Source organism: Mastigoproctus giganteus, chromosome 4, assembly GCF_048544385.1.
Source record: "Mastigoproctus giganteus isolate SK-2022 chromosome 4, ASM4854438v1, whole genome shotgun sequence".
Taxonomy (NCBI): Eukaryota; Metazoa; Arthropoda; class Arachnida; order Uropygi; family Thelyphonidae; genus Mastigoproctus; species Mastigoproctus giganteus.
In genome coordinates, this window is record NC_143578.1 from 67,195,543 (window position 1) to 67,208,965 (window position 13,423).

Genomic DNA, 13,423 nt, shown 5'->3' on the forward strand with positions numbered 1-13,423 from the left:
TGAGAGTAACAATGAAGTGTTATCCACACTAACTGCTCAAGATATCCTTGGAATGTCAAAAAATGAGAATAATTTTGCCATTTCAAGAATCATTTTTGTGTGTTTCAATCAGAGGAGAAAATATACATGGCATGAATAATGACTAGGAACAATTTGTGGCATAGAAAATTGTTGATAATGTCATTCAGAAAAAAAATTATCAATTTTATTACTAGAACTGTTTTAATAACACTGAACAACAAATTTTGGGCCATACCTTGTTATGGGATTGAAAGTAAGTTTACTTTACAGATTTTGTTGTGCTAAACATGGAAATAGTAATTAAAATGGCAGATTGGCTCTTGTTTTCAAAAAAAGTAGTTTTTTATATTTATATAAGGTATTTTTTATTTATATGGCAGTAAGATGTAGCTACGAACGTACCTGTATCAAACACGGTACCTTTCGCTTGTATTCAGCTTTGGAACATCCCTATTCATCATCCAGCAACAATCGGCTAATGTGGCAGCACTCCATTTGCTTTTGTATCTTTGTTCCATTTGCTGTAATGTCTTCATGGAAGTGCTCACCATGTTCGTCACTGATGGCACCACAGTTTGGTGGTTAGAAATCCAAGTGGAAGTGCAAGAAATGCATCTTCAGTGACATGTTGCATTCAAGTTTTTCGTAAGTAAAGAGATCTTCCACAAGGCTGCTTGTAGTTGCCGGCTTTTAAAATTTCCTAGAAAATCAGTCGAAACAGTCTGAAAGGCTTCCCATGCTGATTTCTCATTATAACTAAGGACATGTTCGAACTATTAGTCTTTGTAAAGTTGCATTATTTGTGGACCAATGAAAATGGTTGCCTTAATCTTCTCTGTACTAAGTCTTGGGAATTTCCCTTTAAATTATGTGAATGCAGGAGTATTCACTTCCAAAGCTTTCATGAAATTTTTCAGGAGACCTAGTTTGATGTAGAGTGGTGGAAGTAAAACTGTATTTGGATCACCAGAGGTTCAAATGCTACTTTCTTCATTCCAGGCATTAATGATTTTCATTAAGGACAACTCCTCTTCTCATAGTGCATAACCTTGGCACAACTATCCCACTCGCAGAGAAAGCAACAATACTTAGTGTGACCCTTTTGTAGTCCTAATCAAATGGCGATTAACTTTAAAGCACCACATATCTGCCACTCATACTTCTGATAGGGTACACCTAAGAGCATGTTCTCTATGTCCGTGTATGTTTCTTTTTTGTGGACGGCATATGCAAGAGGTATTGAAAGCAGCATATTTCCATTGTGTAATAACACAGCCTTAAGGATAACCTCAGATGGGTCTATAAATAGTTGCCATAAACATTATAAATAGTTCTTTGGGAATGTGCCTCATATCCATTGCTGCCATTAGACCATCAACATCATTACAAATAGTGAAGTCACCTTCTGTTTGATAGACTTTATCATAGTCTTTATTTCGAGTACAAAATGTTGTCACTTTCACAGAAAATTCCATTGTTGTAGCCTCGAGGCCAAAAGCTCTGCCTTATCCTTCAGCAGTTTGATATCCCTGAAGAGGTCATTTAGCTCACTTTCTGTGATCTTATGTGGTTCAGAAGGTTAAAGGTTTGGACAAAATTATGGATCCCTTGATGTAGACAACTGCTGTACTTCTTTGTGTATATCAATCATTGTGTATGATGTTCATCAGTGTCTTCATCTTTACCAGAATGTACAGAAAAATGGTTGGGTGGTTCAAGAATAGGTAGTAATCAACCATGAGGCATGGGACGAATTGCAGATGGTATATTTGGGTATGTCACTGTCCACTTTTTCTTCATTGTCATCCCTTTCCCAACAGGAGGAACCATACAGAAGTAACAGTCTGTGATATGATTTGTTGGCTCCCTCCATATCATGGGCACTGCGAAAGGCATAAAACGTCCCTTTTGATTTACCAACGCATTGAGTTTTGATGAATATGTAGTGCAACATATGTGTGGAGCATAGTTCTTGTTCTGGTCGCCTACTTTACACCAAAGTAAAAGAAGCAGGCCTGTTTTTATGTTTTTATAAAATGGAGCTATAAAATGTTTTTATAGCTCCAGTTAAGGGACACTCTCTTGAAGCTAACGTGACTTCACCATATATGTAACAGAAGTCATCCAGACTATTCACACAATTACGGGGCATATTAATCTTACACAACACAAATATTGTGCGAAAAGTAAGAATCTCACAGAGAACAAATCACCCAGTATCTAGCTGTATTCAAGGTTTACTGCAACCAAATTGAAGATGCGTTTGAAGGCACGCAACGCAGAGTGAGGCAACAGTTGCCAATCACGTGATAAGAGCGTGGTGGTACTGAAACTGTGCCATTGCCATGCGTTTTGCTGAGAACCATAGTTGATAATGTAGAGTAACCTGCTAATATGAGACCCCAACTAATTCGAAAACAAGAGCCAATCGACAAATTTTAATGATTTTCATGTTCAGCAGCATAAAATTAGTAGAGACTGGGTGTTTTTGTAACATTTTACATGTTGACTAGTATAATTTCACTGGTAGAAAAAGAAAATGTTCAAATAATACTATATAATAAATTTATGTTCATGTAATTAACATAATTTATTTTGTTAATTACGAGGGGCATTCAAAATGTTCGTTTCGATCCTCTTCTAATGAATATGATTAAGAAGTATTTTTATAACATGTAGTATATCTTGTACATCACTGTACCAAATCTCAGTTTAACATATCCTTCTTTCTTTTCTTTGTTTGTGAGTGATTCTGTGAACTAAGATGTAGAAAATTTTTGAAATGGAGAAAAAAAAAAAAAACTACAGGTGGTGATAAGATATGCCTTTGAAAGGAATATCCCACAGGAGTTTCATGCTGATATGGTGCAGTCATTGTGGGTTAAGGCATGTTCCATAATTGTGAAGTGGCACAGAGAATTTCTTTGTAGCAGGGAATCGTGTGATGATGCAGATTGTTTTGAACAACCCATCACATCCACTTCTGAGGAAAGCATCAACCATCACGCATGATGGTTGTAATGCAATACAGACGAATAACTGTTAGGTGTATAGCTGATTCTGCACACATTCCAATCAGCAGTGTCGAAATAATCCCATCAAAATCTTGGAAGATGAAAAATGTCAATGCTCGATGGATTCCACAAATGTTCATAGATAAGCAAAAGGCATAATGCAAACGAATGTGCATTCACCAATGTGAGCATGCTTCATGAGAATCCAAGAAATTTCTGGTCTCCTAGATTGTTACAACAGAATAAACACTGGTTCATCACTTTGACCTAGAAGCTAAAGAATAGAGTCTAACATGGAAGCATCCATGTTCTCCACCTTCCAAGAAGTTCCGTGCTGCTCCATCAGCTGTGATGGCATCAGTTTTTTGGGATACACAAGGCACCATCATGATTAACTACCTGGAACACTATCAAGGAAAAGCATCTTGGAAAAATGCAAAAAGGTGTTTTGCTCCTTCACAACGATGTACCCAGTCACTCCTCCCACACTGTGATGCCATACAGACTGCAGGATTCAGTTACTTCAGCACCCACCGCATACAGATTTTGCCTCTAGTGACTTTTATTTGTTCCCCAAGCTAAAGAATGGATCTGTGGGAAGAGATATGCTTCTGACTTCGATGTGGTCGCAACTATGAGTGCAAGGTTGGAGGACCAAGATAAAGATTTTGTTTCCAATGTGATTAAGACACTAGAGCATCAATGGCAGAAGTGTACTGTAGTAGTTGGGGACAATGTTGAAAATTAAAAGGAAATCATAATGGCATTATAATCACAACAGCTTTCCTGTATGTCTAAGAATAAGAACTTTTTTTGAACCCTTCTATACCCTACTATAATAGACCATTCCTTGTACAAAATCATGAATTTTGCTATAATTTGAAAAAAAAAAAAAAAAAAACTATCACTGTAAGTTACAAAACTGGGTTACACTTATGGTCTTTGTTACAAAGACATTCTGGTCCTCTCACATTTTATAACTATATTCTCACAGTATACAAATGGTGCATAAAATAAGTTTCATTTTCCCAGTGTCATCATGACATTCAAGATGCTTAAGCCAAGAATTAAATGAAAGAATATATGCACAAAAACTATACCTTTGAATCAGATCTGGGCTCATGACCAATGCATATCTGCTTGCTGTCCAGAGACAGCGACCATGAAGAAAAGGAGAAACTATGAAAACAAATTAGAACATTACAATTTCTTCCAATGCTAAATCCATTCTTAATAAATCTAGTATATTATAAAGATCATTAAACTCTAATTTCAAGATATATATATATACACATCAGAGACCAAACTACATTATTGCTTATGCATAACAGTTGAAATCATTATTTAGATGATCTGAGTTTTTTTTTTTTTTTTTTTTAAATCAGATGATCTAAATAATGTGCATTTTATTTTTAACAGTGTTCATTAATATAAGTCGAATGCATGTGTTAATGTGAAGTATATGGTTTTCTTCTTTCTGTAAATGTTTGCTTTGTAAAGAGAGAAAAAAAAAAAAAAAAAAGAAACTTGAAGAATTTATTGCACTATACTAATTATGAACAGTGGCAGCTTGCTGCCTTATTAGTGTATGGCATTTGCTATATTCAACAACACCCAAGAAAATGGAATTAATATACAGAACACTAATCTTTCTGTGGGTTATCCAAGAAAAAGCAGCTGTGATGGAGAACACGAAAAAAGAATGAAGCACACGAAGGGTTTATTCTAGCATATGCATTGAAAGGTATTTAAATTGTGCAGATATAATATGAGGGCTGTTCAAAAATGAATATATTTTTTAAAACATACCTTTATTAATCATCGATATTTTGATGGTCCTTTTAAAAGTAGTCTTCATTTGAAGAAATGCATTAATACAACATTTCTGCCATTCTTCAAAATTATGGTGGAAGCATTTTTTGATATGCATTCGTGAGTCACCTCTGCTGTCTTTACAACTTCTGATGATGCAGCTCTAACTTTTTTTGGGGGAGATCACAGTGTGTAAGGTTGTAGGATCACAGTAAGGGCTGTAGGACGGATGAGGAAGACATTTGATATTAATGCTGATTAAGTACTCAATGACAGTATGAGCAATGTGAGGTTTCGCACTGTCATTATCCAGCAACCTCCCAGCTCTTTGCAGTTGTGTTCATTTGCAATGAATGTTATCTTGCAAAGTGTGCAGTACAGTCTGCAGTAAGGTCCCATAATAGTTGCATGACATGGCACAACCATGGTAAACCATTCCTTGAATGTCAAAAAAAAAAAAACAGAGATGATCATAACCTTTCCTGCAGAAGCCACAACTTTTGCCTTTTTTTGGTGTTGGCGATGATGTAGACTTCCAGAGCTTTGCTGCTTACTCTCTGGGTTGAAATGAAGCCATGTCTCATCTGCTGTTATCACCTTGTAAAGAACTACACCGTTTTCAATCACCATCCGTCATAGTTCCTGACAAATCTCTATGCAAACTTGTTATTGTTCAGGTGTGAGTAGTCTTGACACAGCATGCATAAACATGTCATATGAAATGGTCATGGAGAATACCGTGTGTGCTTCCTACTAATATTCTCAACATCTCTGCCAGTTGCCTTACTGTTATACAACGATCTTCTGTCACGATTACAGAAGCATTATTAATGGTTTCTATGGTGACAGCAGTGGTTGGAGCTCCTGGACTGCCAGGAACAGATTTTTGTGATTGAATCATGTCCATTTTTACACATTCTAAACCACCTGCAAGCTGTGCATTTACACTTGTGGTGAAGCATAGATTCACCATAAGTCTCTTAAAACATATGCTTCAGCTGATGTTTTTGAAATGGAAACAAAATTTGGGAGCAGGATACTGTAAATCATGTGTCATGTCCATTGTTATGTAGGCAAAACTGAACAGGCATAAATTTGACTGACCACCAAGGTTACACTGTGTGCATGAGTCAACTGCATAGTTGCTATGTGATGCACCTTGGTTTGGTCTTAAATTCCACAGCTCAGCTAGAAATAGCAAGCAGTATGGTTGGCCATGAAAAATTAAGATCATTCTTTATTGAATGGCCTTCACACATAATGCTTTACTGCACTGATAAACAGAGGATTTATAAAAATTTAGATAACTAATTAAACAATTTGGAAAAGAATTTGGGAATAACTAGAGCATGTCTTAATATCTCTAGAAATCATCATCTGTATATACACATAAAAACAAACACAAAAGTCACACTGCCCAAAGTTGTTATTCTGTTGTTATCTCACTTCCTATCTACATCTGCACAACAGACTGCTTGAATAAAACTGCTATTAGTAAGGATAAAAGAGAATATATCCCTAATAAGCAAATTTTGTGAATTTTTAAGCAGGCACTCAAAAATTCAAAAACCTGGTTTTTAAAATTAAATAATAATTAAAGATGAAAGCTACTGCAACAATTTCATAGTAGGATTCTATGTACCACTAGTTAAAAATAGTGGTACATCTCTGTGTAAACCTGTCAGAAATCAGTTCTTAAAGGTTTATAATGCAGCTGTTACAGCTTAGAATGATGAGATAAGACAAAAAATCTTACTATTTCAAAAACTAAAATTCTTGAAACTGTGCTCACCAGACAAGAATAAAGTGACAACCCAGAAGGAAGATAATTCTCCTTATGTCATGGTTTGGACTAAGTTTACAAGCAAACATCTTTCTTTCTTCAATTCCACCATCAACCAGTATAATTATTTGTCAATGTTAAGAGACAGGTTTATACCTAATCTGCTACTCTCGACTATAAGTGAAGACTACTGGTTCCAACATAACAGGGCTATTTCTCACTTTGCATTATCAGACAGGTTTGGGTCAGAGCATTTGAAAACACCGGCTGAATGCATTCCATGAAGTACAGATCACAGTAAGAGCTGTGAAATTTCAAAAAAATTGGATAATTTTCCATTTAAAAACAATGGGAGATTTTCTAAATCCAGCCTTGACCTCAAAACTAACTTATTCACACACATATGCTTGGTTGGTTCTTTGGTTATTTTTATGGTGCATCAGCAGCTGGCTTAGGCCATAATGTGCCAAGTCAAAAACTTTCACGCATATATTATAAAATCTTTATATTAACAGTTTATTACTGATAAACTATCAACACTGCAAAAGGAGATTAATGGAGAACATTCTCATCAATTGTCTGTCAATTTTTATTATTAGACTTGTAAACTCTTCTAGTAATGCAGTGTCAGAGTAGTGCCGTATTTTTTCTTGGTTGGCAATAAAAGATAGGTATACATGAGTGCAAGCCAAAGGTTTTCAAGACTGGGTTGCATGGAGTGCTAACCACATTCAGTAACAATGTGCAGTTAGATAACACTGAACTAATTCTTTGTGAATTAGGTAGTCAGTTTTAAGCCGATACGACATGGTGCTATGTGTAACTTGTGTTTAAGTGTTTCTGTTGAGTGTCTTGTGATCTTTGTAGCCGAGTAAGATGGTAGACAATAAGGAAAAGCGAATTTGGATCAAACTTTCTCATAAACTTGGGAAAAACAGCTATGTAAACTTATGAAATGGTTAAACAAGCATTCAGTGATGATGCTTCAAACAGAACACAAACTTTTCAGTGGTATTCATGTATCCTAGGCAGCCAAACTTCAGTTGAGGATTTTGAACACTCGGGTTGTTCGTCAAGTTGGACTGATGAAAATGTTGAAAAAAGTACATAAAATCATCTGTCAGGACAGACAGCATACAAGTAACAATATTTCTCACATTCTAGACCTATTGTACAGGAATGCTGACACACTAACTGAAAATTTAGGTTATGTGAGCAGGGACCTACAAAAACACAGGCCGAAAAGGACAAAACTTCTGTTGCAAAGTCGCAACAGGGATGAAAATGAAAACTGGGTTTATGGTTACGACCCAGAAACAAAGCAGCAATCCTCCCAGTGGAAAAGTTTACCATCTCCATGTCAAAAAAAGGCAAGGTAGGTCAGATCAGGTCAAATATCAAGAGCATGCTGATTGTTTCCTTCAACTCGGTCGGTTCATCAGAAGAGCCTTCAAACTGTAAATTGCAGTTCTACATCAGGATCCTGAAGCATTTGAGGGAGGATGTTGGAAGAAAATGCCCAAACAAACTGTGCACTTGGGATTGGATTCTGCATCAATGTACCAGTCTACATGGTTTGGTTGGTTCAGCAGTTTTGGGCCAGGAACAAAATGGCGATTGTCCTGCACCCCACCTATTCTCCCAAACTGGGCCCCAGACATCTTCCTCTTCCCAAAATGGAAATTCAGTGAAAAGGATGAAGATCAAGACATCACAAAAAATCAAGCTGAATCGCAGAAAGTGTTGGACATAATCACAAAACAAGTGTTCTAGAGATGTTTCAAACAGTGAGAGAAGTGTTGGGAATGGTGCCAACTTGTAAGTAATGAAAGATTAAATTTTATTGCCCCAGTTTGGAAACGTTTGGTCACACCTTGTACATTATATACATACACACAAGCAGTTCCTGCTTTGAGTTCCCAGGTTTACGAGTTCTTTTTTTCAGGTATCAACAGAATCGAAAATATGACATTTCAAACCACATGCGTAGCTATACAATACTGAACTACTGTGCATGCATTTAGTTTTTTGGACAGAAATAAGGAGGGAGGTCAAACTCTTAAAGAATTTCATATTTTAGATGCAATCTAAATAATAAAATGAGCCTGGGACAAAATTACAGATAAGAACATGAAAGGTGTTTAGAATAAACTCTGTCATCAGTTTATTGATAATTTTGAAGGATTTCAAGAACCAGCAGAGATCATGCAAAATGAAGCGGAAGTGGTCGTTAATATTGCTAACCAATTGTTGAGGTTTCTACAACTGACATCACTGATCTGCTTCAAACACACAATGGATAGCTCACAAATGAAGACTTCTTGAAATGGAAAAATGTGAAGAAGATTTGACAGCCAAAACTCCTTTTCATTCCTTCACTCTCAAGGGACTTGATGAAGCTTTTCAACACACATAAAAAGCAACTGAGATTTGAGTCACAAGATTTAAATTTCAAGTGCACTAGAACAGTTGTTAGATTTAAAAAATGCTTATGCATGCTGTTGCAAAATTTACAAAGAATAGAGAACACTGTCTTGGGGAAACAAATGACTCTTGAAGCATTTCTGAAGAAGACGACTCCTTTCAGGGCTGGATTTTGGTGTTTGTAGGCCCTAGGCACTTTTATTTCAAAATGTGCTAAAAGGGGGGGGGGGATGTTTCTTCTATTTTTAACACTGAGTGCGAATATGTCAATAAATGACCCAAGTTTCAACTACAGTAAATGATAAACCAACTCAATTGACAGAGCGACCATCACTTACTTCTATTCTTCTAGTTTTAAGAACAGTTGCTAGATAGCGTACGCGTATTGAATCGAAACTCCTAGAGTTAATTGCAAAGAAATATTATGCACAGAAAATGATTTTCGAAAATGTTTTTTTTCCCCTTCGTTCACAGGCTCTAGGACCTAAGCACTGTGCCTACAGTGCCTAATGGGAAATCCGGCACTGACTCCTTTTGCTTCCAACAAACCAACAACAAGTGCCGAGTCAACAATGAGTGAAGAACCATATTTGCTTGATTTTAAAGGCTATGTTTTCATTTCTTTGATTAAATAAATCATTGTTTAAGCATAAACTAATGATTTGTTGACCTTTATTCAACATTACTATGGTCAAATTTTATTGTTGAGAATGTAACCCCTGTTTTTAACATTACGCCTGTGGGAAATAAATTCCCACTTTACGAGTTTTCACTTTATGGGTGCATGTTAGGAACAAATTAACTCGTAAAGTCGGGAACTATCTGTATATATACATATACACACATATACATATATATATATAAACACACACATATATATATATATATATATATATATATATATATATATATACATATACACACATATACATATATATATATATAAACACACACATATATATATATATATATATATATATATATATATATACATATACACACATATACATATATATATATAAACACACACATATATATATATATATATATATATATATATATATACATATACACACATATACATATATATATATAAACACACACATATATATATATATATATATATATATATATACACACACACACATATACATACCCCTCGACGTGGGCACCTGTACGTGGTGAGGGGACCTCCCAGTGACGCTGCTGGACTTCCAGACTAGCATCACTGGGATCCAACCCCCACAGCCCAGGTTCCAGGCTTACATCAATGGAATCCAGCGTGTTTGCCGTGCGCTGCGACCCGTGGAAATTCGGAAAGGGGGATCCTGGTGGTTGAGGGGCCCAGCTTCAATACACCACTTTGGCCCCTGCTTCGACAAGATGGGTGGTCCTGGAAGGCCCGGCTAGGATCAATCGGCTAGTAGGCTCGCCTGCGAGGGTCAACCGTGTCAATGCCACGCATCTACCCTCATAGTCCGAGGGACAGGATTCAGGCTGGCGGCGGTGCGGGTATAGTGTCTGGGTAGCCCTGGCGTCCCACTCCCGAGCGCATTTATTGCATGCCGGGTAGTGGGCGTCCCTTTGGGCCCCGTGGTGGGTGGGGAGCCCGGGCACTGAACAATATAAAAACCTCAATGAATCCTGATAAACTTATTTCTTCAGGGGCCCCAACCTGGTCCCTATCTGAAAATATAGACACTGACAGCACTATTGCTTCAAAGAGGCAGCGGACTGAATCACCATCAGGGCCTATCTCGCGGTTTCTAATCATGCACTCCACCAATGAAAACCCGATTGGTAAAATGTCACCTTTCTTTATACAGAAAGAGTTAGATGGGTTAGCAGGTTCTCCCAAATCAGTTAATAGGCTCCGTTCCGGAGACCTCTTAATTGAAACTAAAAATGATAGGCAATCCGAACATCTACTCCGAGTAACATCAATCGGAGGAATCCCTATAACAGCGACACCACACAGAACACTCAATTCATCGAGAGGTGTCATTTTGGAGTGGGACCTTCTCGACGTAACCGAGGAGGAAATCTGCTCCGAATTAAAACCCCAGGGAGTTATTGCCGTCAAGAGAATTACTGCGCGAAGGGATGGAAAGATTGTTAAAACCAGGAGCATTATCCTGACTTTTAACTCTCCTAAACCTCCTGACGAGATAAAAGCTGGATACATCAACTGTTCAGTGCGTCCATACGTTCCGAACCCTTTACGGTGTTTTAAATGCCAGAAGTATGGACATTCTCAAATGGCCTGCCGTGGAGTCCTTGCATGCGCTCGATGCGGTGCAAAGGACCACGAAACAACAGCATGTTCTGCCGCAAAACCCACCTGTATTAACTGTGAAGGCGAACACCCGGCCTACTAACGAGCATGCCAGAGGTGGAAAGAAGAAAAAGAGATTCAACGGCTGAAGGCAGAGCTTAACATATCATACCAGGAGGCAAGGAAATCGGTGAAACCCCTGAATATCAACAGACCTACCTACGCCCAGAAGGTAGCAGGGAGATGTTCCATCGGAACTCAGACGGACATGACCATTCCTCCAAAGGAGTCTTTCACTCCCATCGCGCAGTATCTTTTAAGTTCTCAAAAACCTGAACAAAAGGACCAATCAGCTGCCACTCCTATATCGGTACCTCCTAATGCTCCACAAGTAACAAAGGTAATTATGAAAGAAAAGAATAAGAAAGGGGAAGTCCCCCCTAGTACCCAAGAAAGGATGGATGTCGAGCAGAAGGAGGTACCCGAAGATTCAGTCTTGGAACTCTTTGCGGAGGAGGAAATGGACATGGGACAGCGTCCATTCTTCCCCAAAAAAGATAAATCCAAGACTGGTAAAAGTAAGCCCTCAGCACCTCGGAAGCCGCCTGATGGACCCACCAAGCCAAAATAATGGCTAAATTCCTACAATGGAATTGTCGTGGATTCCGGCGAAATATTGATGACATCAAGGCCCTCCTGCAAAAGCACAAGCCAGTTTGCTTTTGCTTGCAGGAGACATATCTAAAGGCAAATGATGATCCCACCATGCACAACATCACATTTTTTCGAAAGGATAGAATTGCAGATGGCCCTGTACATGGGGGAGGGGCAATCCTTGTGGGTAACCAGACCCCAGTGCAGCCCTTGCTAATTACAACCAGCATAGAGGCTGTTGCAATTCGCCTTTCAGTGGGATTTCTATTAACTGTGTGCTCCATTTATTTGCCACCTGGGACTGACATCTCCCAGGCAGACCTTGATGATCTTCTCACGCAGCTGCCTCCCCTTTTCTTACTTCTCGGGGATTTTAACGGACATAACACCCTGTGGGGTAGTGCTAACATCAATGGAAGGGGACGAGTCATAGAGCGTATGCTCAATGACAATGACCTTTCCCTTCTAAATACTGGAACAAACACCTTCCACATGCCTACCCGTACTTTTTCTGCCATTGATCTCTCTATCTGCTCCCCTTCTCTACTCCCTTCACTCACTTGGGAAGTGGAGGAGAATCCATACGGAAGTAATCACTTCCCCGTGATAACCTTGTTACACAGTGGGAGACCATGTCTTCCTTTTAGGTTACCACGGTGGAAGATTGATCAGGCTGACTGGACTGCCTTCCAACATCAGGCAAATTTTGATCTTAGCACAGTCAGTCAAGAGTCTATCAATGATGCGGTTAAGTACATCACAGAAAATATTGTCCAAGCAGCTGCGAATGCTGTTCCAAAAACATCTGCCCGGTTTCCACCATTTCCTAAACCTTGGTGGAATTCACAATGCACAGCAGGAAAAAAGGCTCAAAACAAAGCGTGGGGGATATTCCGCCGATATCCTACCATAAACAACCTTATAGCCTTTAAACGCGCACGAGCCAAAGCACGATATATCCGCTGTCAGAGTCAAAAGGAATTGTGGATCCGTTTTACATCATCTATTAACCAGTCTACCAACTCTAAGGTAGTCTGGGATAAAATCCGGAAAATGAAGGGAAAATATACATCCCACCCTTCTTCAATCCTAGATTATAATGGATGCGCTATTGCAGATCCAACTGCAATAGCCAATGCTCTTGGGGAAACATTCTCTAACATCTCCACAACATCCTCGTACTCCACAGAGTTCCTGGTCCTGAAATATAAAATCGAAAAACAGGCACTTAACTTTAAATCTAAGAGCATTTATCCCTACAACGGGGATTTCACTATTCAAGAACTGAAAAGAGCCCTCGCTCTTTCCAAAGCAAGTGCCGTTGGACCAGATGGCATCCATTATGAAATGATTAAACATCTTTCACCAAAATCTATGGATTGTCTGCTCCTTCTGTATAACAGAATCTTTACTGAAGGGCAGTTTCCGGACTCCTGGCGA

At 38.4% G+C, this 13,423-nt stretch overlaps 1 protein-coding gene across 1 annotated transcript in view; it reads right to left on the reverse strand.

Moving 5' to 3' along the window:
• Positions 1-13,423, reverse strand: part of Ipo9 (Importin 9) — a 358,080-nt gene that overhangs the window by 123,600 nt on the left and 221,057 nt on the right. Inside the window, exon 13 of the mRNA XM_090372279.1 lies at positions 4,136-4,214. Coding sequence (XP_090228405.1) covers positions 4,136-4,214 — 79 coding nt within the window. The remainder of the gene's footprint in view (positions 1-4,135; positions 4,215-13,423) is intronic.